This window comes from Hemiscyllium ocellatum, chromosome 6 (genome assembly GCF_020745735.1).
Source record: "Hemiscyllium ocellatum isolate sHemOce1 chromosome 6, sHemOce1.pat.X.cur, whole genome shotgun sequence".
NCBI classification, from domain to species: domain Eukaryota; kingdom Metazoa; phylum Chordata; class Chondrichthyes; order Orectolobiformes; family Hemiscylliidae; genus Hemiscyllium; species Hemiscyllium ocellatum.
In genome coordinates, this window is record NC_083406.1 from 1,807,486 (window position 1) to 1,834,508 (window position 27,023).

General features: G+C 41.6%; 1 protein-coding gene across 6 annotated transcripts in view; it reads left to right on the forward strand.

The window, feature by feature from the left end:
* The window catches only part of cep126 (centrosomal protein 126), a 116,272-nt gene that overhangs the window by 82,937 nt on the left and 6,312 nt on the right, over nt 1-27,023 (forward strand). For 3 of the 6 annotated variants that reach the window (XM_060825768.1, XM_060825770.1, XM_060825773.1), the window contains 3 exons: nt 7,424-7,542; nt 22,229-22,304; nt 23,721-23,933. In XM_060825768.1, coding sequence (XP_060681751.1) covers nt 7,424-7,542; nt 22,229-22,304; nt 23,721-23,933 — 408 coding nt within the window. Of the gene's footprint in view, nt 1-7,423; nt 7,543-22,228; nt 22,305-23,720; nt 23,934-26,250; nt 26,390-27,023 lie in introns of those variants that run through there. The other 3 variants (XM_060825772.1, XM_060825771.1, XM_060825774.1) reach the window with 3 other exon arrangements.

Below are 27,023 nucleotides of genomic sequence, written 5' to 3' on the forward strand. Positions count from 1 at the left end.
AGTCTGAGACATTCACCACCCTCTGAGTGAACAAATTCTTGTGCTTCATCATCTGAAATGATATATAGCTTATCCTGGTAGTATGTCCTCTGGTCCTAGAGACACCAGCCAGAAACATCAAATTTTCACCTTCAATGGCCCTTGTTTTGTGTGAAGCCCAGTTGATATTGGGATAATCAAAGTTTCCTAACATTAATGCCCTCCTATTCCTGCAGGCAAACATTTGTCTACATGTATGTTCTTCTATCTCTCTGCCACTATTTGGGAGTCTGTAGTAAACTCCTAGTAGTGTGACTGCCCCTTTTTTATTCCTAAGGTCAACCCATAAAGCCTTATTTGTAATTCCATTTGGTATATCATCCCTTCTCACAACTGTATTTGATTCTTTCACCAATACTGCTACCCCTCCCCCTTACTTTTTTGTCACCAACTCTCCTGCCTGAAAACTCAATATCCAGGGATATTGAGCTGCCGATTCTGCCCTTCCTAATTCAGGTTTCCAGAATGTGTCTGTTTATGCCCTTAATTAATTTGTTTTGTTTGTAATACTCTTTGCGTTGAAGTGCCTGATGACTGGAGGGTGGTTACTGTTGTACCTTTGTTTATGGAAGGTTTTTTTGTAGATTGATTAGATTAGTACAGACACAGGCCCTTCGGCCCAACAAGTCCACACTGACCCTCTGAAGAGTAACCCACTCAGATCTATTCCCTAACCTATATTTACCCCTGACTAATGCACCTAACACTATGAGTAATTTAGCATGGCCAATTCACCTGACCTGCACATCTTTGGATTATGGGAGGAAATCAGAGCACCCGGAAAAATACATGCAGCCACGGGGAGAATGTGCAAACCCCACACAGACATTCGCCTGAGGCAGGAATCACACCCAGGTCCATGGCGCTGTGAGGCAGCAGTGCTGACCACTGACCCACCGTGCCGCCCTCTTGTCAGTTGTAAGGAGAAACCGAGGAACTATACATCTATGAGTCTGACATCAGCTGTGGGTAAATTGTTGGAAGTGATTATAATAAATAGGATTTATGGACATTTAGAGAGGTAAAAATGGATTCGGGATAGTCAGCATGGTTTTGTACGAGGAAAATTGTGTCCCACAAACTTAATTGAATTTTTTGAGGAATTAACCAAAAAGATTAGTAAAGCCTTTGGCAAGATTCTGCCTGGTAGACTAATTAGTAAAGTTAGGTCACATTGGATTCAGGGTGAGCTTGCTAATTGGATACAAAATTGGCTTAACGGCAGGTAACATAGTGGTGGTGGAGGGTTGCTCTTCAGACTGGAGACCTGTCACCAGCACTGTTCCACAGAGATTGATTCTGGGTGCTCTTTTGTTTGTCATTTATATAAATGATTTAAATGAGAATATAGAAGGCTTGGTTAGTAAGTTTGCGGATGACATCAAAATTGATGGCATAGTAGATGAAGAAGGTTATCAGAGATTACAAAGGAATCTTGATCAAACAGGTTGAAAATGGCAGATGGAGTTCAATCTGGATAAATGTGAGATATAGTATTTTGGTACAGCAAATAAGGGCCGGGCTTATACAATTGATGGTAGGGCCCTAGGTAGTGTTGTAGGATTGAGGGACCTTGGGGTGCAGGTACATAATTCTTTGAAGTTTGCATCACATATAGACAAGGTGGTTAAAATTGCGTTTGGCATGCTTGCCTTTATTGTGCGGTCCTTTGAGTATAGGAATTGGGATGTAATGTTGAGGTTGTACAGGACATTGGTGAGGCCCCTTCTGGAATACTGTGTCCAGTTCTGGTCAACCAGTTATGGGAAGGAAATTATTAAGCTGGAGAGGATTCAGAAGAGATTTACCAGGATGTTGCCAAGTATGGAAGGTTCGATTTATAAAGACGGGATGAATAGGCTGGGACTTTTTTCACTGGAGAGTAGGAGGTTGCGAGGCGACCTGAGAGAAGTGTATAAAATAATGAACGGTATAGATAGAGTTAATGAGAGTTGTCTTTTCCCAAGGATGGAGGATTTCAAGCCTAGGGGGCACATCTTTAAAGTGAGAGGACAGACATTTAAAAAAGGCATGAGGTAAATTTTTTTTATACAGAGGGTGACTCGCATGTGGAATGAACTTCCTGAGGAAGTGGTGGATGTAGGTACATTTACAATGTTTAAAAGACTTTTTCCTACATCCATGAATAAGAAAATTTGGAGGGATATGGGCCTGGAGCAGGCATGTAGGAGTTGTTGTGTCACCATAGTCTAACCAAACCATAGGGGGTTGCTCTCTCGTTAGAGAGAAGCAACTGGTGGTGATTTAACCTGAGGGCCACCAGGTGAGGGAAGAGAGCTCTTCATGGGAGCCTCAAGCTAGTGATAGGAATTGAACCTAAGCTGTTGAAATCATAGTATTCTGTAGACCAACAATCTAACCAATTGAGCTAAACCAATTCCCACAGGTCAGTCTAGTTTAGTTTGGGACTATGTTCAGCATGGACTGGTTGGACTGAAAGGTCTGTTTCCATGCTGTACGCTTCTAAAACTCTATAACCAGCTTAGCCCCATCAATTTCTTTTGCTGGACACTTTAATCCTTGTTTCTTTTATCTTTCCGAGTTGCTGACTGCATCACTAACAAATGTTTTACCTCCTGTTTCCCGATCTGAATCAGACCCACCTAAGCTTACTCTTAGATTCCCATCCCCCCACCAGACTATGGCCAACAAAGGAAATTACAGATAATATTAGATCTAAACAGGAGTCATATAAAGTTTCTAAAGGAATGAGTCTGTCTGAACAGTGAGAGCAGTTTAAGATTCATCAAAAAAGAACCAAGAAATTGACTAAGAGGGCAAAAATACAGCATGAGGATAAACTTGTAAGAAACATAAATGCAGCCTGAAAGAGCATCAAAACGTATATCAAAAAAAACAATTAGTGAAGACAAACGTCAGCCCCTTCAGCCTTAAATGGGACAATTGAAAGTACGAATAAGTGGCAAAGCATTGAAACAACTATTTTAGTTTTGTTTTCACTGAAGAAGGGATGAATAACTTCTCAGAAATATGAAGGGAGAATGGGCTATCGGGGAGGAGGAATTGAAGGAGATGAGGATTACTAGAAGAATAGTGCTGGAGAAATTAATGGGTCTGCAATCTGATAAATCCCAAAGGCATGATAATACACATCCCAGGGAACTGAAGGAGGTGATCAGGGACATCGCAGATGTGTTGATTGTCATCTTAAAAAATTCTATAGATTCTGGAACAAGAGTGGCAAATAGAAACCCACAATATAAAAAGGAAGAGGAGAGAAATACAGGAGTTACAGACCAATTGGCCTAACATCAGTGCTCGGGAAAATGTTGGAGTCTATTATAAAGGATGTATAAACAGGACACTTAGAAAATTTCAGTGGGATAACTCAAAGTAATCATGGATTATGAAAGAGAAATCATGTTTGACAAACCTACTAGAGATTTTTGAGGATACAACCAATGGGATAGATGAAGGAGCACAAGAGAATATAGTGTACTTGGATTTCCACAAAGGTTTTGATGAAGTTGCACGTAAGAGGTTAGTTGAAAATGTGTTGCTGGTTAAAGCACAGCAGGTTAGGCAGCAACCAAGGAATAGGAAATTCGACGTTTCGGGCATAAGCCCTTCATCAGGAATGAGGTTAGTGTACAAAATCAAAAACCTGAGACTGGTGGTGATAATCTGGCAAGGATTCAGAATTGGATAGCAGATCCAAAACAGAGAATTGGAATAAGTTAGATTTTTTTCAGAGAGAATGTGGTGACTAACGGGCAACGTCAGGGAAAGGTGCTATGCTTCCGGCTATTCACAATATGCATGAGTGATTCGGATGAGGAAATCAACTGTAGTATTTTAAAGTTTGCTGATGATTTAGGACTAAGAGAGATTGTGAGATTGTGAAAGTTGTAAAGAGTCTTAAGGAAATTTTGAAAAGTTGACCAAGTGGGCAGATGCACAGCAGATACAGTATAATGTGGATATGTGAGGGATGTCCATTAAGTACGTAACAAACATGCCACGGGCTGCATCTCCCATACTTTGGCTGTCAGTGTCGATGAGTTTCATGGAGGGTTTCTCTCCATGAAGCCTGGTGAGTTATCTCACCCTATATTACCAAACTCACCTCCTAACTACTTAAAATTCCCTTTTGTCAACACTTTCATCTATCCCCATCCTATAATGGGCCATACCAGGAACAAATAGTCATTGCCAGCATGGCAGGAATAGAGGCTGTTGTATATCTCGAAGATTATAGGACGTTTGCCCCAGACAGAAATGGGGAATTTTACACGGTGCTTTGCAGGCTGGGACCTGGAGCTCCTGGCAGATGAGGAGCTGCATTGATGAGACATCATGTTCCCTGAGCAGCTGCAGTGGAGGTCACAATACCAGACCATGCCAGCCAGCTGTGAGGTTCTCACCCAGGTCAGTGTAGTCTCAGCTGTCTGGAGGAACGTACAGTAATGTGGGAAAAAGGCCACTGTCCTTCTCCACTCTGCCAGCGTAAGTGCTGCCAACGTCTCCCTGATAATTCACATTCTGCAACTGTACCCACCTCCTACCATGTTCACGCTCTACCACTCTTACTATAGGCTATAAAAGCTTCTCAATCCCTATCTCCAACACCACTAACTCTGCCTGCCCTCTACATTGCCTATTCACTCACTCGGAACACCTCCCCACCTGCACCGGGAGCTATGCCACCTACTTTCATCTCCCTTAACACCGGCCTGTCTCTCATTTCAGCAGGAAAACAGCCTCAAGTTGGGCAGAAAGAGTCAAGGCAGGTGGAAGGCTGCTGATATTTGACCGTTCATCTCTTAAGAGGAGAGGATACTGATTCTGACTGTCCTGAATGTCTGACTGACCACGTTCAAGCTGTGGACTGGGATCAGAGCTGCCCTTGACATATTGTGCTGGGAACTCTGTGAACGAATCTACCTCTCTTGACTTGATGGAGAACTGCTGACAACTATCATAGACCTCCTGGCTTTTGTCTGTTCTAAGAGACAAATTAATACAAAAATATTGTGTGCTGTTATCTCTAGCTCAGGGGAAATAAAAAATCCCTTTTTAGGCAAGACGAGGCAGACCAGGGATATTGGGAGCACTCAGTTAAGCACTATGTGTTTGAGTGTGCAGAAAGTACGTGAGCAACCCCGAGATGCAGCCTGGTCCAATCTGTGAGCTGGTGCTTGTCACTGAGTGCAAAGTGTCCTTGCATTAGCTTTTCACTGCTAGTTGCTGGTGCGCTCCAAAGTGTAGCATTGAGATGCAGCAGCGAACTATATGCCGACCAGAGATGTATCATGATGGTGCACAGAGGGAGATGTGGAGTATATCCTGAGAGATTGTTAACAAGTAACAGACATGGAGGTCATTCGAAGCAAACTGCAAGTTTTCTTTATGGCAAATACATTGTTCCTTAGATAAGGAGACCCAAACTGTACAGTCTCCAGCTGTGATCTCAAGCAAGGTTCTGTACAACTGCAATAAGATATCTTTACTTGTGTTCTCAAATGCCCTTAAATTGAATGCCAACATGCCATTTGGGCCTTGCCAGTGAGAGTGACATCTTCTGAAACTTTTTTAAAAAAATTACTGCCATCTTAGTCTTTGCTTCACAGGATTTGGTTTCAGTCAATATCAAGATTGGACACCATTCCTACTTCCCCTCTCTCCCCCACACCTCCCACCCTTCCCTAAACCACAAAAAAAATGATGCCTGTGTTAATCCTGTTACCTTTAGTTTTCTGACTTATTCCCTGCTCGAGACTAAAACTACAGTTGGAACCTTATAAACTACACTCACATATGTCTTCTTTCTCTTATTATTTTTAGGTTAATTTAAACTGACTGTGTGTCGCAATTTTCTCAGATCAACAGCTATTTACAACTCCTTTCTTTTAAACCTATCTTTTACCTCCCATTCTACAATTCTAGTCTGATAAATTCCCTCTGAAATTTACAGCAAATCACTTTCAAACCCAGTTGTCATCTTCGGATGTTGAACTTTCTCTGTAAGTTTCTCTAGGTTGGCTTCAATGTTCTGCTGCACAGGTTTCTAATGGACAGACACCTTTCAGAGAGCTACTCAGCTGGCAATTGGTGCTTGGCAGTTCTTTACTGTTCTCCCTCTAACTGTTCAAAATGTCCATGTTTATACCCCAACACATTGGATCATGTCATTGGTTTGATGTCATCCAAGACAATTAAATTCAAATTCGATTGGAGTTTGATATCTGGGGCATAATTTAAACAGATTGGCCAAATTTGAATTTGTTTTTGTTCCATGGCAATACAACTCCAGCTATTTGTTTCAACCAAATGTTACACTTTTAGATTGTTCAGCACACTCTGTGCTTTCAGTCAGTCCTTGCTAGCTACCTTGCTCTCTTAAAGGTACAGTACACACCTACACCTTCATAAACAACACACACCTCCAGCCTGCCGATCAGTTTTGTATTTGCATAAAAGGAGGTTGTTCCTTGCCTCTTTCCATAAGTTGCCTGCCTTTCCCTGGAATTTTTAAGCCACACATTTAACCATCTAATCTGTTTGTCCTTTTGGCACTTTGCACCAGAAACCTAGAGATAAAGAATAAAAAAGCTTAAAATATTAATTTAACAATTAATGATCTATTGAACTTAACAATGAATGTTTTATTGCAGCTTTAGTGGAAGCTGTGCAAAAACTCTGGGAAATAGCTACATAGAGTGACATTAGTTTAATAATATTAATCTTATAGAGCACATAAGTCTGTACAATTGATATGGAATATTGATATAAATACTTAAAACATCTGTAAGAAACTTGGAAAATTTTCACCTTTGACAGATTGTGTCCCTTCAATATATTTGGCATGACCGTGCTATTGATCGATGTTGGGTCACATATTGCAGATCTGTTGTTTCTCTAATTAGCAAGCTGTTATAAATTAAGATGTATAATAATTAAGATTGCTTAAAATATGGAGTTGGAAAATAAAATGTTGCATCCAGTATTGCACAAAGAACATAACAGGATTGAAAAAACAAGATAAGACACTGAGAAAAATGCTCATTTTGGTGTTTATCTTGGAAACATGACATTAAAATTTAACTCAAAGCAGTGAGTTAAGAGAATTGATTGTACTGAGTAGACATTGGTTTTTGTTTGTCCACTTGTATGTTATAGAATCGTGCTAACTTCTAGTTCACTTCCAGAATATAAACTTAAAGATGAAACAAGGAAATATCACTGATGCAGAAAAGAAATTGAGAAACGTTCTAATGTTGAGAATTGTCATGCCAAATGTTTAGTACACCAGAATGTATCAAACTGATGGATTGGGTGATTTGGGTGAAGTATATCTTGCATTTTCCACTGTTAATGATTGTTATATTTTTACTTCCTGAAGCATTTGCTGGAAGAAATCACCCCATGGATACACATAGCAATGGAATAAAACATCGAGCTCTTCTTCAGCAGAGAAGAATGAATATTGGTTCGACACATAAATCTGATCAAACAAGACAGGTACCTTCATAATATTACTGTGTAAAATTTTCCCACATTAATTAAAAGTGATCTATTGAAATATTTTTTGTCGATAAAATTTGGTTCTGAGGGAGGACTATAAAACAGATTTCACTTCCAAAATACTGCTGTAAAACAGTTAACAATGAAACTGATGACAATGTAACAATGGAAAAGGTAGCAATTTATTTTGAATTTTTCCTGTTCCAACCATGTGTATAGAAGGAAGCTGGTAAATAATGGCACTAAAGATTACCATATTTTCAGAACCGCATGGTTTCAAGTAAGTAGGTGAAAACATGGCAAAGGCTTCAAATATAATCTTCCAATGCCTAATCTATTTTGAAACAATTCCTTTAGATTGGTAATCTGTGCATGTTACTAAGCTATTTAAGAAAAATTAAGTTTAAAACTAAGGTACTAGAAACCACTTAGCCTGTTGTCAAATAACTGCTTGAATGTACAATTAATGATGGGCTGGCCGAACCCATGAAAATGTCCATCTGATTCTGGAGAGTACAAAACCAGAGCTCACAGTGGAAGGGTACGTCATTTCGAACTGAGATGAGGAGAAATTTCTTCACCCAGAGAGTGATGAGCCTGTGAAATTCTTTGTCACAGAAGAGATTGAGACCAAATCATTGAATGTTTTCAAGAAGGAGTTAGATATAGTTTTTTAGACTAAAAAGATCAAAGTGTACAGGGAGGAAGGGGAACAGGAGTACCGGATAGAATGATTAGCCATGATCATAGTGATTGAGAGAGCAAACTCAAAGGGCCAAATGGCCTACTCATGCTTTGATTTTCTAAGTTTCTATAATCAGAAATAATAAACTTGATTTAAACACTGGAATATATGAAATAGGAGGAGTTGAGCTTACTTGGTCATTCACCATAGTCATGGTTGATCTACAGTCTATACTCCACTTCCCACCCACTCCCACATCTATTAATGTGCTTAAAAAGTTTGTCTCTTCCATCTCTATTAACTAAAATCTGAACATCCATAACTCTCTGTGTGATGAATTTTATCCTCAGCTTAATCCTGTATTGTAAGGGCCTTATCCTGAGACTGTGCCCCATGTTACAGATTCCCTGCACAGGGAAACAACGTTCCTGCAGAAGTTCCTCAGCATTAAGTCCCAGGCCTAACCATTTTCATTTGCTACTTAAAGGATTATCTTCACTCCAGCATAAGTAGAGATGGTCAGTGATGAGTGTGCAATGTTCAGTACCATTCACAACTCCTTAGATAGAAGAACCACCACAGAAGAGATAAGCAATGATTAGTTCCAACACAGGAGAATCTAACTGTACCTCTTGACATTCAGTGGCATTACCATTCTGAATCCCACATTATCGACATTTTGCTGGTTACCATTGACCAGAATCTTGATTGGACTAGCCATGTAAATATTGTGGCTGCAAGAGCAGGGAACACGTTGGGAATTCATTGCCAAGCAACTCATTTCCTTACACCTCCAACCCTATCTACCATGAAAAGGTGCATGTAAGCACTCTTTAGGGAAAGCCTCCACGGACCTTACAGAGGTTTATAAAATGATACATCATGGATAGGATATATAGGCAAGTTCTTTTCCCTGGGGTGGGGGAGTCCAGAACTAGAGGGCATAGATTTAGGGTGAGAGGGGAAAGATGTAAAAAGGACCTAAGGAGCAACATTTTCACACAGAGCGTGAATGAACTTGATTAGATTAGGATATTTGGTCGGCATGGACAAGTTGGACCAAAGGGTCTGTTTCCACGCTGTACATCTCTATGACTTGTCTGGATGAAGTCTGCTCCAAGAATACACAGGAGATTCCTCACTATCCAAGACAAAGAGCTCCACCTGATTGCCACCCCATTCACCAATTTAAATTTGACTTCCTCCAGCAGCAGCTCACAGAAGCAGCAGTGTGTACCATTTACAAAATATACTGCAGCAACTCATCAAGACTTCTTCAATTACACCTCCCAAACCCAGAACCAGTACCACCTAGGAGAGTAAGGGCAGCAAATAGTCTAACCCTGCACCTGTGTACAAAAAAACAGAGTAGTGAACATATAAGCATACGTACAGATTGGAGTCAGGAATAGGCCAAGCAATCCCTCTAACCTGCTCCATCATTCAATGAGTTCATAGCTAATCTGATTATGGCCTCAATTGCACATTCCTGCTTATCCCAGTAACCACTGACTCCCTTGTGAATCAGGAATCTATTTACCTCTGCCTTAACTGTATTCTGTGACCCCCACCTCCATCGCTTCTGAGTCACAGAGTTCGAAAGATTTACTGAGTTTGGAAGATCTTTGGTTTCCAAAGGTTATAAGACACAGGCAGGAAGTTGAAGCCAATGATCATATTGAATGGCAGAGCAGACTCTCCAAACTGTTTGTTCTACTGGTTGATTATTAACTGCCCTTTGGGCAAAAGCATTGACCGAACTGGTGATGCCCATAATCAATTAATTTTAAAAATGCGGATACCTGTCGACCTGATGATCTGCATCTCAAAATATTGCAAGTGGTTTCTTTCTAGTTGCATTAATGGCAAACTGCCAAAATTCTTTACACTCCTGAATCATCCCTACAGTTTGGAAAGTGACAAATGTAATCTCACTATTTAAGAAAAGGGGCAAAAGAGAGCAACCAAGGAGCTACTGTCCTGTCAGCCTAAAATGGTCACAGGAAGAACGCTAAAAGACCCAGTAAGAGAATGCTTAAAAATAATGATAAGATTGTGCAGAGTCAAAACGGGTTTGTGAAAGGAAATTTGTGTTTGACAAGCCTTTTAGAGTTTTTCTGAGGATACAACTAGCAGACCAGAGAAAGGTGAGTTGGTGGATACGGTAGATTTAGATTTTCACAAGGTTTTTGATAAAGAGGACAGATTACTGAACAAGCTGAAAGCATTGGGATTGGGGAGGAATACAGGCATGAATTGAGAACTGCTTAACAGACAGAATGCAAGAGTAAATGGATGATTTTCAGATTGGTGGCCTGTAACTAGGATTAGGATTAGATTCCCAACAGTGTGGAAACAGGCCCTTCGACCCAACAAGTCCACACCGACCCTCCGAAGAGTAACCCAACCAAACCCATTTCCTTCTGACTAATGCATTAACACTACGGGCAATTTAGCACGGCCAATTCACCTAACCTATACATCTTTGGACTGTGGGAGGAAACCCACACAGACACAGAGAGAATGTGCAAACTCCACACAGTCACCCGAGGCAAGATTTCAACCCAGATCACTGGCGCTGTGAGGCAGCAGTGCTAACCACAGAGCCACTGGTGGAGTACAGAGCTGTTTGGGCCCCATCTATTCATCACCTAAATCAGTAGTTTGCATGTGGGTATTTAATGCAATATTCTCATGTCTGCAGAGACAAAAAAGTAGATGGGAGTGGGAAATGTGAGGAGAATGCAAAGATGCTTCAAGGGGATTTGGAGAAGATAAGTGGCTGAGGAAAGAATTTGGCAGGAGGAATATGTTGGGGAGAAATGTGAGGTTATCCCACTTTGGTAAGAAAAACAGAAATGTAAGTTTTTTTTAAAATGGGAAGTGTTGAACTTGGATGTGAATTTTCTTAAATCACTGAAAGTTACCATGTAGATACAGCAAGCTAAAAGAAGGCAAATGATATGTTGGCCTTCATAACAAGAGGACTTGAGTATAGCAGTAAAGATGTCTTAATACATTTATATAGAGCCTTCATGAGACAATAACATATAGTGTACAGTGAGCCATTTTGGTCACTATACCTAAGAAAAGACATCCTTGTCACAGAAATTATGCAATAAAGGTTCATCCTGGAGTTGAGAGTTCTTTAGGGAACAGTAAACTAAACTGAGCCTGTATTCTCTAAATTTGAAAAGAATGAGGGGTAATCTCATTCAAACAGACAAAATTCTATTCTGAAGAAGAGTCATACCAGACTCGAATCATTAATCCTGTTTCTCTCTCTGACAAGCTTCCAGATTTGCTGAGTTTACATAGAACATAGAACATTACAGTTCACTACAGTCCCATCACCCATGATGTTGAGCCGCCCTGTGAAACCAATCTGAAGCCAATTTAGCCTACACTATTCATTCTTGTCCATATGCTTACCTGATGACTATTTAAATGCCGATAAAGTTGGCAAGTTTACAACTTTGCAGGCAGTGTGTTCCACGTCCCTACTACTCTCTGAATAAAGAAACTACTTCTGAAATCTGTCCTATATCTATCACCCCTACATTTGAAGCTATGCCCCCTTGTGTTAGCCATCACCATCCTCGGAAAAAGGCTCTCACTGTCCACCATATCTAACCCTCTGATTATCTTATAGGTCTCAATTAAGTCACCTCTCAACCTTCTCTTGAACGAATACAGCCTCAAATCCCTCAATCTTTCCTCGTAAGACCTTCCCTCCATACCCGGCAACATCCTAGTAAATCTCCTCTGCACCCTTTCCAAAGCTTCCACATCCTTCCTATAATGCAGTGACCTGAACTGTACATAATACTCCAAGTGCGGCCACACCAGAGTTTTGTACAGCAGCAGCATGACCTCATGGTTCCGAAACTTGATCCCCCCACTAAAGTTAACAGACCATATGCCTTCTTAACAACCCCATCAACCTGGGTGGCAACTTTGAGGATTCTATGTACATGAACACCGAGGTCTCGCTGCTCAGCTACACGACAAAGAATCTTACCATTCGCCCAGTACTCTGCACTCCTGTTGCTCCCTCCAAAGTGAATCCCCTCACACTTTTCAGCATTAAACTCTATCAGCCACTTCACAGCGCAGCTCTGCAGCTTATCTATGTCTCTCTGTAACCTACAACATCCACAACTCTACCAACCTTAGTGTCTCCGCAAATTTATTAACCCATTCTTCAATGCCCTCATCCAAGTTGTTTATAAAAATGACAAACAGCAGTGGACCTAAAACAGATCCTTGCAGTACACCACCAGTAACTGAACTCCAGGATGAACATTTCCCATCAAACAGCACCCTCTGTCTTCATACAGCTTGCCCATTTCTGATCCAAATCGCTAAATCACCCTCAATCCCATGCCTCCATATTTTGTCCAGTAGCCTACCATGGGGAACATTATCAAAGACCTTGCTGAAACCCATATACACCACATTAACGGCTTTACCCTCATCTACCTGTTTGGTCACCTTCTCAAAGAACTCAATAAAGTTTAAGAAATAATAAGGGTGCAGTTACATTGTTGGGGCTGTATTACAGGCCTCCCAACAGTGAGCGTGGGGTAGAAGAACAAATAGGTAAACAGATTATAGAAAGATGTAGAGGCAACAGGGTAGTGGTGATGGGAGATTTTAATTTTCCCAACATTGACTGGGATACGCTTAGTGTCAAGAGGTCTGGATGGGGCAAAATTTGTAAAGATGGTCCAGGAAAGTTTTCTAGAGCAGTATGTCAATAATGCAACTAGGGAAGGGGCCATATTGGACCTGGTGTGAGCCAGCCCAGGTGGTAGAAGTTGCGGTGGGGGATTTCTTTGGGAATAGTGACCACAATTCTGTAAGCTTGAGAATACTTGTAGACAAAGTTGAGAGTGGTCCTAAGGGGAGAGTACTAAACTAGGCCAAGGCGAATTATATCAAAATTAGGCAGGAGCTGGGAAATGTATATTGAACACAGCTATTTGAAGGAAAGTCCACATTTGATATGTGGGAAGCTTTCAAAGATAGGTTGAAAATAGCACAGGATAGCCATGTCCCTTTGAAAACAAGGGATAGGAAAGGCAAGCTTCGTGAACCGTGGATGACAGGAGAAATCATGCAACTAGCCAAGAGGAAACGGTCCAGGCAGCCAAGGACTCAGCTGGCCCTGGAGGAATATCAGGAGAGTAGGACCACTCTTAAATGAGGAATCAAGTAGGCTAAAAGGGGTGATGAAATAAACTTTAGCAAGCAGAACTACTGAGAATCTCAAGGCCTTTTATTTTTATATAAGAAAAAAAGAGGGTAACCAGAGAAAGGGTTGGTCCACTTAAGGGTAAGGAAGGAAGGTTGTGTGTCAAACCTGTGAAAATGGGTGAGAATCTCAATGATTACTTTGCATCAGTGTTCACTGAGGAACGGGAAGTGATGAACGCTGAGATTAGAGATAGAAGTTTGTTTACTCTGGATCGGGTTGACATAAGGAGGGAAGATGTGCTCAGTAGGCTAAAGGATATTAAGGTGGATAAATCCCCAGGACTGGATGGGATCTATCCCATGTTGCTGAGGGAGATGAGAGAGGAAATAGCTGGGACCCTGATAGATATCTTTGTAGCATTCTTAAACACAGGTGAGGTGCCAGAGGACTGGAGGGTTGCTCATGTTGTCCCTTGTACAAGAAGGGTAGTAGGGATATTCCAGATAACTCCTGACCAGTGAGCCTGGTGTGAACGTTGCTGGAGAAGGTGCTAAGGGATAAAATCTATTTATATTTGGAAAAGAATGGACTTATCAGTGATAGGCAACATGGTTTTGCACAGGGGAGATCATGCCTTACCAACTTAATAGAGTTCTTTGAGGAAGTGACCAAGTTGATAAATGAAGGAAGGGCTGTAGATGTCATATACATGGACTTCAGTAAAGCGTTTGATAAGATTCTCCATTGTAGACTAATGGAGAAGATGAAGTCACATGGTGTGCAGGGTGTTCTAGCTAGGTGGATAAAGAACTGGTTGAGCAACAGGAGACAGAGAGTAGTAGTTGAAGGGAGTTTCTCGAACTGGAGAAAGGTGACCAGTGGTGTTCCACAGGGGTCAGTGCTGGGCCACTTTTCTCTCTCATATACATAAAGTGGGTAACAGAGAGATACAGATGCTTAGGAATTGGGCAATAGGTTTAGACAGTGGATTTGGGTCGGCTCAGGCTTGGAGGCCGAAGGGCCTGTTCCTGAGCTATAAATGTTCTTTGCTCGAAACGTCGAATTCTCTATTCCTGAGATGCTGCCTAACCTGCTGTGCTTTGACCAGCAACACATTTGCAGCTGTGATCTCCAGCATCTGCAGACCTCATTTTTTACTTTGTTTGTGAGACACTACCTACCCCTCACGAAACCGTGTTGACTATCCCTGATCAACATTTTCCTTTCTAGATGATTAACAGTTCTATCTCTTACAATCTTTTCCAACATTTTACCCACAACCAAAGTAAGACTCGCTGGTCTATAATTACCAGGGTTGTCTCTACTCCCCTTCTTGAACAAGGGGACATTTGCTATCCTCCAGTCTTCTGGCACTATTCCTGTAGACAATGACGACATAAAGATCAAAGCCAAAGGCTCAGCAATCTGCTCTCTGGCTTCCCCGAGAATCTTAGGATAGATCCCATCCAGCCCAGGGGACTTAACTATTTTCACACTTCCCAGAATTTTTAACATCTCCTCCTTGTGAAACTCAAACCCATCTTGTCTAGCAGCCTCTTTCTCAGCATTAATCTCAATAACATTACCTTTTTCCAGTGCGAATACTGATGAAAAATATTAATTTAATGCTTCCCCTATCTCCTCTGATGCCATGCACAACTTCCCATTACTATATTTGATTGGCCTAATCTTTCCCTAGTCATTCTTTTATCTCTTTTATCCCTATAGAAGGCATTAGGGTTTTCCCTGATCCTATTCACCAACAACTTCTGATGTCCCCTCCTCGCTCATCTTAGCTCTCTCTTTAGGTCTTTCCAAGCTACCTTGTAACTCTCAAGCGCCCTAACTGAGCCATCACATCTCATCCTAACATAAGCCTCCTTCTTCCTCTTGACAAGAGATTCAACTTCCTTAGTAAAACCACGGCTCCTGCGCTCGACAACATCCTCCCTGTCTGACACCCAGTAGCTATTCCTTGAATAAATTCCACATTTCTATTGTGCCCATTCCCTGCAGTTTCCTTCCCCATCCTAAACCTTGTCTAATTGCATCGTAATTGCCTTTCCCCTGGCAATAGCTGTTGCCTTCTGGTGTATACCCATCCCTTTCCATCACTAAAGTAAACATAACTGAATTGTGGTCACTATCACCAAATTTGTCACCTACCTCCAAATCTAACATCTGACCGGTTTCATTATCCAGTACCAAATCCAATGTGGCCTCGCCCATTGTTGGCCTGTCTACATACTGTGTCAGAAAATGCTCCTGCACACATTGGACAAAACTGACCCATCTCGATTACTTTAACCATAGTATTCCCAGCCAATATTTGGGAAGTTGAACTCCTCATAACAACTATCCTGTTACTCTCACTGCTATCGAGAATCATCTTTGCTGTCCTTTCCTCTACATCTCTGGAACTATTTGGAGGCCTATAGAAAACTCCCAACAGGGTGACCTCTCCTTTCCTGTTTCTAATCTCAGCCCAAACTACCTCAGTAGAGGAATCCTCGAACGTCCTTTCTGCAGTTGTAATTGTGTCCTTGACTAGCAATGTCACCCCCTTTTTTACCATCTTCTCTGTTCTTACTGAAGCACCTGAATCCCAGAACCTGCAACAACAATTCCTGTCCCTGCTCTATCCATGTCTCTGAAATGGACACAACATCAAATTCCCAGGTAGCGACCCATGATGCAAGTTCACCTACCTTATTCCAGAGGCTCCTAGCATTGAAATAGACACACTTCAAATCAACTTCCTGCTTGCCAGTGGCGTCTTGCAAACTTTACTTTAGACCTCCCTACTTTCAACCTTCTCTATACTAGAACTACAATTTAGATTCCCCCCCCCGCCCCCGCTGAATTTGTTTAAACCTACCCGAAGACCATTAGGAATTTTCCCCTCAGGATATTGGTACCCCTCTTGTTCAGGTGAAGACCATCCTGTTTGTAGAGGTTCCACCTTCTCCAGAATGACCCCCAATTATCCAGGTATCCGAAACCCTCCCTCTTGCACCATCCCTGCAGCCACATGTTCAACTCCTCTCTCTCCCTATTCCTCACCTCGCTAGCACGTGGCACGTAACAAACAAGAGATAACAACTCTGTTTGTTCTAGCTGTAAACTTCCATGTTAGCTCCCTGAATTTCTACCTTAAATCCCCATTTCTCTTCCTGTCTATGTCGTTGGTGCCTATGTGGACCACAAATTGGGGTTGCACCCTCTCCCCAGCAAGGATCCCGAAAACATGATCAGAGACATCACGAATCCTTGCACCTGGGAGGCAACACACAAACCGTGAGTCTCTCTCATTCCAACAGTACCTACTATCTGTTCCCCTAATTGTGGAGTCCCCAATGACTGATGCTCTGCTCCTCTTCCCCATTCCCTTATGAGCAACAGGGACAGACTCTGTACCAGAGACTTGTGCCCCACTGCTTTTCCCTGGTAAGTCATCCCCCTCAACGCTATCCAAAATGGTATACTTATTGTTGAGGGAAATGGCCACAGAGGATCTCTGCACTGCCTGCCAGTTCCCTTTCTGTCCCCTGACAGTAACCCACCTACCTTTTTCTTGTACCTGAGTTGAGACGACCTCCCTGTAACTCCTCTCAATAACCCCCTCAGCCTTCCAAATGATCAGAAGTTCATCCAGTTCCAGCTCCAGTTCCCTAACGCTGTTTTCGAAGAGCTGGAGTTGGGTGTACTTCCTGCAGATGAAGTTGGTAAGGACACGCGTGGTGACCCTTGCCTTCCACATTCTGCAGGAGGAACACTCAGCTGCCCTAATCCCCATTCCCACTGTTCTGAATTCCCAATGGGCCTACTAACAAACTAAAAGAGAGGGAAAAAAAAGACTAGTCACCTTATCAATACTGACACACCGAACCTGTTTTTGGGGTTAGAGGAGGAGGATGGGTGGGAGACACTTACCGGTAGTGTTTCGGGTAAAGCAACCACCCAAATATAAAGCCTCACTTACCCAGCAGCCCAGTGTCCACTCCTGCTCAATGTGAGCTCTGCCTGTGCACGAGGTGAGATTTTAAACTTTACTCCTACCTTCTGCTGGGACTCTGATTCTTGCTGCCGCTCCTCCCACTGCAACTTGCTGCCGCTCCTCCCACTGCAACTTGCTGCCGCTCCTCCCGCTGCAACTTGCTGCCGCTCCTCCCGCTGCAACTTGCTGCCGCTCCTCCCGCTGCAACTTGCTGCAGCTCCTCCCGCTGCAACTTGCTGCCGCTCCTCCCGCTGCAACTTGCTGCAGCTCCTCCCGCTGCAACTTGCTGCCGCTCCTCCCGCTGCAACTTGCTGCCGCTCCTCCCGCTGCAACTTGCTGCAGCTCCTCCCGCTGCAACTTGCTGCCGCTCCTCCCGCTGCAACTTGCTGCCGCTCCTCCCGCTGCAACTTGCTGCCACTCCTCCCGCTGCAACTTGCTGCCACTCCTCCCGCTGCAACTTGCTGCCGCTCCTCCCGCTGCAACTTGCTGCCACTCCTCCCGCTGCAACTTGCTGCCACTCCTCCCGCTGCAACCTATGCTGAGAAAATGAAGAACGCTGAACCCCTGAGGTAAGCTTTTAAAGTCTACTCCTGCCTTCCCATCGGGCCTCTCAAGTTAGATTAGATTACTTACAGTGTGGAAACAGGCCATTCAACCCAACAAGTCCACACCGCCAAAGCGTAACCCACCCAGACCCATTCCCCTACACTATGGGCAATTTAGCATGGCCAATTCACCTGACCTGCACATCTTTGGACTGTGGGAGGAAACCGGAGCACCCGGAGGAAACCCACGCAGACACGGGGAGAATGTGCAAACTCCACACAAAGAGACATTTCTTCAGCATTCTCAGTGTTTGATACAAAATTCCTACATGGACGAGCAGGAAAGGTGCAGGGTGGCCAAGGGTCGAGAACTGGGAGACATAGACAAATAAGGGGCAGACCCTTTAAACCTGAGATTAGGGGATAGTTCTTCACTCAGAGGGCAGTGAATCTGTCCCAGGGTCTGTGGAGGCTCAGTTATGTGGTCTGTGAAAGACTGAGATGGGACTAATTGAATAGCTCTGGCAGAGACATTGTGAGTCAAATAGCCTCTTTCTGTACTGTTACCATTCTGTATGTTCCCAGGTGTTTGTACAGTGGCCCTCCTAGGGTCTGCGTTTGTTGTTTGGATTGTTTACTCTGGTTTATCGAGTGTACGCTGTCTGGTTTCCTTCAATTTCAATATTTCTATCTGAGTTTTGTTTTCATTGTCTAAATGGCTTATTAGATCATTTCAATGGGGATTTAAGTGTCAATCACATTGCTGTGCTTCTGTAGTAACACGTTGGTCAGACCAGGTAAAGACAAAAGATTTCCTCTCCAAAAGGACATTAATGAACCAGATGGATTTTATCACAATCTGGTTGTTGCATGAAGTATTTCATTCAATGGATTCATTTCCAAAATTAATTTCCCCCAGCTGCCTTCAAGTATATTAACTCCTGTCTCCAGAACCTTAGTTGGCTCATTGGGACTAGACCAATAACTTTATCACTATGCTGTTCCATAAAATGAATGAATTTAATGCTGCTTTGACTGAATAACAGAAAGCTGCATCAAATAAATAATTTATAAGAGTTCACAATGATGGAAATAACAGAATTTAGTATTGGATATAATCTTAACCAAATAAAGATGTGCCGTTAATAAATTGAAAGAACCCCAAATGTCAGCAAGACTGACTAAGTATAAATATAAGTTTTAGTCCCCCACATTGAATTCTGGGGCTTCCTTGAGAAATTTAGTTTATTAAACCTCAAGTCAGTTTTGAAGGAGGATTGAGGCTATGGAACCTGATGCAGTCCTGTCAGGTTTGCCAATAGTCAGCTACACTTGGTACTGATCAGATCAGATCAGATCAATCCAAAGATGTGCAGTTTAGATAGATTGGCTATGGTAAATTGCCCTGCATTGTCCAGGGATATGCAGGCTAGGTGGGCGAGCCATGAAAAATGCAGAGTTACAACGATGGGGTGGGAGTTTGGGTGTGGGAGGGATGCTCTTTTAGAGGCATCAGTGGATTGATGGGCTGAATGGCCTTTTCCCATGCTGTAGTGATTTTATGATGTGCTGAAGTTTGTGATCCTTGGATGGAAGTGAGCATACATTGATATGTGCTGTGCCAGGGAGTGACTGGAATTCAAGGGAGTAAAACATACATAGGATTAGAGAGTCCATTGGAAATGAGTCATGGGTATGATCATAAATTAACGTGGAAGTAATTATTTGGGGGGATTGAAGTGTGTAATGAAACAAACACAGAGAAAGCTGGAGAAACTCAGCAGGTCTGGCAGTATCCGTGGAGTGAGAAATAGTGTCTACTGTGACTGTTCTTCAGTTTGTCTCTCCACAGATGCTGCCAGATAGAGTCATAGAGATGTACAGCATGGAGACAGACTCTTCGGTCCAACCCGTCCATGCTAACCGGATATCCCAATCCAATCTAGTCCCACCTGCCAGCACCTGGCCCATATCCCTCCAAACCCTTCCTGTTCATATACCCATCCAAATGCCTTTTAAATGTTGCAATCGTACCAGCCTCCACCACTTCCTCTGGCAGCCCATTACACACATGCACCACCCTCTGTGTGAAAAAGTTGCCCCTTGTGTCTCTTTTATATCTTTCCCCTCTCACCCTAAACCTATTCGCTTTATTTCTGAACTCCCTCTCCCCACGGAAAAGACCTTGTGTATTTACCTTATCCATGCCCCTCATGATTTTATAAACCTCTATAAGGTCACCCCTCAGCCTCCGACACTCTAGGGAAAGCCGCCCCAGCCTATTCAACCTCTCCCAGTAGCTCAAATCACCCAACCCTGGCAACATCCTTATAAATCGTTTCTGAACCCTTTCAAGTTTCACAACATCCTTCCAATAGAAAGGAGACCAAAATTGCCCGCAATAATCCAACAGTGGCCTAACCAACTTCCTGTGCATCCGCAACATGACCTCCAAACTCCTGTACTCAATACTCTGACCAATAAAGGATTGCATACCAAACGCCTTCTTCACTATCTTATCTATCTGCGACTTTACTTTCAAGGAACGATGAACGTGCACTCCAAGGTCTCTTTGTTCAGCAACACTCCCTAGGACCTGACCATTAAGTGCATAAGTCCTGTTAAGATTTGATTTCCCGAAATGCAACACCTCGCATTTATCTGAATTAAACTCCATCTGCCCCTCCTCAGCCCATTGGCCCATCTGATCATGGTCCCGTTGTAATCCAAGGTAACCTTCTTCGCTGTCCACTACACCTCCAATTTGGTGTCATCTGCAAACTTACTAACTGTACCTCTTAAGCTCACATCCAAATCCATTCTCTGTGTTTGCTTCAGATTTCTAGCATCCACAGCATTTTGCCTTTATTGAATTTAGAGGAGCAAGGACGAGATAATATATGAAGGAAATTGAAATCATGGAGGAGAAGAGGAGTCAAGGAAAAGAAGAAGGACATCTTGGGGAGAAACTCAAGCTGGGACTTGGAGGACAATAGAGCATAAGAATATTAAATGAGAGATTAATTAGGGTGAGGTGTTGCAAGGCGGTGCTAGAGGAGTATGGTAAGATGTAAAGATATATGTGATCAAGATATAAAGCCCATACCATCACCACAGATGGAATATTGTCCTGCTCTCTGGAGGAGGAAGCAAAGATATTTTAATTGGGCAAAGGGCCAATAGCAGGATGAAAGTTTATAGTGTGGTTTTCTGACCTGTCAAGGTGCACTGAGCTTACCAACAGGAAACATCAGTGTCTTACACGGTCATTAACATGCCAGTTCATCAGAATTTAGTTCCACTTCTAAGTTCCCCATGAACAAGAAATGCATGCTTTCAGATTAATGATTGCATGTAAGTGGCTTCACCAGAGGAAGTAGCCATATTTGTGAACTTTGGAATGGGGGATGACCAGAGAGATGACTGCAGTTCAGTGGACATAAGGCAAAGAACTGGCCAAAGGTGGAGGTCTAGCTGGTTAAAGGTGGAAGGGCCAGAATCTTTTGCTGTAAATGTTCATACTGAGAGCACAGATGGTGCTTGAGATCTAAGGAAAATTACTGCCTGTCTGCGTATCCTGTAAATATCCAGAATGCTTACCCTGACCTCCTGCCCAATCCTGCTACAAAATTCACTGTTGTCTCGTGTATGCATTTGTAAAGTACTGGCAATCATGTAATCATGCAAGAAATGCCAACCCACTGTGCCCATGTACTACTTGACCACTTCCACACCTGCTGCCAAACCTCAACTCCACAACAGTAGTTCTCATGATTTGCAATATAGAGAGACAAAACAGCCTAGGAGATGAAAATAATCTGCACATAGAGAGCTGCATAACTTAAATACTTTTGCGATTCTAACCAAAGTGGATTCACAGAAGCCTTTGAACTATTGGTGGAATTATTTTGTTCTTTTAAATTTTCTGCTGCACATGTAAGTGTATCCTCTGATGCCCCTTACAACATTCACAATGCAATGCAAAACTACATCAGAAATATATTTAAAACAATTAGATTAAAAACTGAATTGGATGCAATATGACAAGCCACATAATCTCCATAGTCTAAAAAGTAAATTAATTATGGTTGTTGTAGTCAATGTTTGAATTCTCTGGTAGCTTATCAACATTAACTATTTGAAAGATTTATGAAAGGGAATCTTATTGAACAAAATTGCTGGTAATTTGATACAATTACTGTTACTTTAGTTTCTACCATATCTTACTGATGTTATAAATTAATTTTGTTTTACAGAACATCCAGATTAGTCCATTTCCAAGTACTTTTGATCCAGTCCTAACAATAAATGCTGCTCAAAACACTGAAGAAGGTGCCATTTATATTTTACAAAAAGAAAACAGATGTTGGCTTATCGAGTGCAGACTATTTTGAACATTTGCATTCTTTCACTAATACCACACTCTCTGAGTGCTTACAAGTTCAAAGATAATAACGTTTCATAGATATAGTGTCTGGTATTGTCTGCACATTGGTTTATCTGACCAATCAAAAAGTAGCTTTATTTAGTGGAAGGGAACTGACTGTCCTTCTTTCTGTCCAGCAAGTAAATCTGAAATACTATTTTTTAAAAATTCAATGCACTATTACTTTAATGTGGGTTTTGAAGTTTTGCCTTCATTCCTTTAAGATTTGTGTGTTTATTTTAGTGATTTCAACAGTGCTTGGATTTGTAACGAGTAGATCAAATATGAATAGTTTATTAACATTTTGAGGTGTTCACTGACATTATGGATAAAGAAACAGCTGTAGATTTTGTTTCTTTATATTTCAGATGAGATTTGATTAAGTTATCCACAAATGTTATCACTTGTGAATGGAATTGAACTTGTGGTAAGGCTTGATAAATGGTTATGAGATAGAAGGTAGAGACTAGGATTAAATATAACATTAAATAAAATCAGGAAACATTGGAAATACTCAGTAAGTCGACCAGCATCTGTAAAGAGAGAAAAGTCATGTTAACATTAGAAAGTATTTTAATTGAAAGAGCTATCAGTGTAGCAGATTTTAAGCAAGTGCAAAGGCAGGATATATTGACTGGGAGTTAAGAGATCAAGTCAGAGCAAAAAGGGGAAGGTATTTGTTAGGGTTGCTGAGGAGAGAGGTCATTCAGATTGGTGCTAAGAATTTAAAATGACAAGCCCAGGGTTGTGCTTGGGGAATGAATGGAGTTGTTCCACAAAATGGTCACTGAATCTGTGCTTTGTCTCACCATTATAAACATTGTGAACAGCAAATGCAGTATACCAGATTGAAAGAAGTACAAGCGAATCACTTTTAACATGAAAATGTCAGGAAGGAGGTTAAAGAAAGGGTATTGCACTGCCCGTGCTGAACTGGACTGGACTGATTGACCAGGTCTTGCTTCCTCCTTTACAAGCCGTTTGTTTACAAGATTAATAAACAATTATAAAGTTTCATTTCTATTTAAAGTTTTGCTTAGTAAAGGAATTTAAAGTACCACTTTGCACTAATTTTCTGTTTAACTGTCATTTGTGACCAGGTTTCCTAACTTTCAACTTATGTATTAGTAGCGTGAAAGCTAGGTATTTTCGTGGTGCAGAGTAGTGGCCCTACCTCTGATCCAGAAGGTCCTGGGTTTAAATCCCATCTGAACCAGAGGAGTTGTAATACATCTGAGCACGTTGTTTAAAAGTACTTGGTAGCATGAAAGCTAGAATTTAAAAAGCCTGACAGATTAATTGTTGTTCTGTTATCTTCTCAGCAGTTTCACAAAGCACTGAACAATTTATGCTGGCAGAAAACATGGTTGAAACTTCTGCTCTAGACAGTGACATCCTTTCGGCTATGGAGACAATAGAGACTCAACGATACAGTTTTCTTCAAAACAAAGTTCAACAATTAGGTCTCAGCGCACTGTCATTTGAAGAACAACAGCTGCTTCAGTCATTAGACCGTCTCAATCAAAGATTGCAGTGTAAGTAAATTAATCCAGGAACTCTTCAGTTAAAGTTTTGCACTCACACATATACAACTCAAACCTAACTTAAGGTGTAATGACTTAAAGTTCCCAAAATTGTTTGAACTTTGATGAGATATTTTTGTTAATTTTTTTTAATGCTGTTTTCCAATATTGTGGATGCATGCTGTTGTTTAAAGCTTGTGTATGAAACTTGCAGTAACATGAGCTGGAGCTTTTCTCTGCCTGTCCAGTATAACTGCCCCAGCTCCTTCAGCATTGGCACAACCAATCAGCTACCAGAGTGGAGATTTTTGGAAAGGACCCCTGTTAATTCCATCTGGAGATTGCATTATTGAAAGTGACTGGAATTGATTTCACACACAGTTTATCTGTAAATATCCCATTTGTGATATTTTGCCACAAAATGTATCAGCTTGTTTTTTGTAACTGTCATTCACTCATGATTTGGAGATGTGATTGTCATCCACTCAACGCATTTAAATGGAAAAAGTCATCCTGCTTTGATTGGGAGACATAACAATCATTTTGATGATAGGTTCTGTAGTTTGTAGAGGCTGTTTTTAAATAGACTTTGTTGAATAACTTTGCTGTAAAATGTCAATTGTCATTATAATAAATATTTATAGATAGCATAGCAATTAGTTGTGCTTTAACATACAATTAAAATTAATGAAGCAGTGTCTCTCAGCCCTTTGAATTTAAAGTCTTCATTATCCAATCCGTCCATAACATAATTTCACTATATCTTCAAGTTCAAGACTGGAGGCTCCTTTCAACATTCTGGATGTATGAGTCTGTGTTCTCTTCATTTCCCACACTGTTAACCATATCCCCATAAACTACTTGAACCTCTGTAATTCTTTATCTAAAATTATTGATCTCCAACTGCATTTATTAACTTAAAACTCAAAACTTATCTTGTTAACCAAGCTTTCAGTGATCAGATCCAAATCCTTGCACAATGGCTTAGCATTCAACCTTATTGATATTTGCTTCCAGTCACTTACAGCAGTGCTTGTCTGGAGAGGGGACCACAGGATCACCGAACTGTTACAACAGAGGCTAAGGCCATACAGTCCACTGTGCCTGGAACAGACAGCTATTTAGTGCCATTTTCCTGCTTCATCCCCACAAGCCTGCAAATTGTTCTTCTTTTCTTTAAAAACTGCATAATTATCTTTTGAATGCCTCAATTGACAGGCAAGTTAGTCAGTAATCTCTGTCCTGCTGAGAAATAGGGATGCCACTACTATAGTTGTGGGGTCATCAGATAGCAAGTGTGTTATGTAGAATGACACCAACAGCGTGTCTCAGCTCCCGTTAAAGACTGTGGTAGTTATGAAGGTCTGCCTCATTGCCTTTCCCCAAGCTATATGTAATCAGTATAATGATTTAAAGTTAATAAATGCAGTTGGAGGTGGATAATTTTAGAGAAAGAATTATTGAGGTTCAAGTAGTTTATGGGGATATGGTGAATAGTGTGAGAAATGAAGAGAACATCAACTCATGCATCCAGAATCTCTATAATGGAGATAAACCTATGTATTAGTATTGACAGATATTAATGGTAGTCCTTATGAACTTTGCCTAATTACTATATTTAGCCCATTCATTCAGCATTGAACTTAGAGTTAACCATAAACTTAAATTACCAAATTGGCTAGGATTTCCTCTTGAGACTGTTAGTGTGGAAGTTAATTGGGTTATCTGAAAAGGAAGAATGAATTGCTTATACTATGATGAGGCTTACATTAATTTTATCCACATTGATCAAGTGCACCTTGATTAAGGACCAATACTGGAATAGAAAGATCATAAGACTGTCCCAAAATTCCTGGTGTCTATGTGGAATTCAATTGGTAATGGTGAAATGATAAGGAATATAAATTTAACAAATGTTATTTTCAATGAATCATGCAAAAAACAATACAGGTTACTGACACAGCAGCTGAAATACTTGTTTATTTTAACCCTCCTCTGAAGGCTGTGACACTGGCTAGGGTTGTCACCTGAAGTTGTATGTTACCAAAATTTTCATCAATGAAATGTATTTAAGCCGTTCTAATCCTGGCCTTCCTCAATGTCCATCTTTGAATGGCCATCAAAATTGGGAGCTCTAATCAATTTGCCCCACATTGCCAACCCAAATGCAGTGAGGATTACCATTTTTACAGAACTTATGCTTTGTCTGAGACTAGCCTACCTATCCTAACATTTGACATGTGGAACACCCTGATGTACTTTTTTCTATTTATCCATTTTGTGGGATGTGGGCGTTGCTGACTGGCCAGCATTTATCACCTGTCCATAGATGCCCGTGAGAAGGTGGTGGTGAGCTGCCTTTTTGAACCACTGCAGCCCACTTGCTGTGGATTCACCCACATTGGCATGAGGGAGGGAATTCAAGAATTTTGACCCATCGAGGAACATTATATTTCCAAGTCAGGATGGTGAGTGGTATTCCCATATATCTTTCTAGATGGAAGTGGTTGTGGGTTTGGAAGGTGCTGTCTAAGGATCTTTGGTAAATTTCTGCAGTGAACGTTGTAGATAGTACACACTGCTGCTACTGAAAATCAGTGGTGGAGGAAGTGGATATGGTGCCAATGTGGTGCCAATCAAGGGATGACAGCAAACCTCTTGAGTATTATTGGAGCTGCACTCATCCAGGCAAGTGAGGAGTATTCCATCACACTCCTGACCTGTGCCTTGTTGATGGTGGACAGGCTTTGGAGAGTAAGGAGGTGAGTTACTCGCTGCAGTATTCCTAGCCTCTGACCTGCTCTTGTAGCCATTGCGTTTATGTGTTGAGTCCTGTGTAACGATGCTACTGAGTAATATGGTACATGTATTCACTGTGCTACTGGGAGGTCCATGTATTTCAATTTCTGAGTTGTTCCTCCAGGACTTTGAGGCAAAAGTGGAGCTGTGGTACTGATGGGAATATTGGGGTTAAGGCGGGATCATAGGCATAAATTATGGTATTCAGGTAACCACACCTGATAATTAATAGACAATAGGTGCAGGAGTAGGCCATTCTGCCCTTCAAGCCTGCACCACCATTCAATATGAAAATGGCTGATC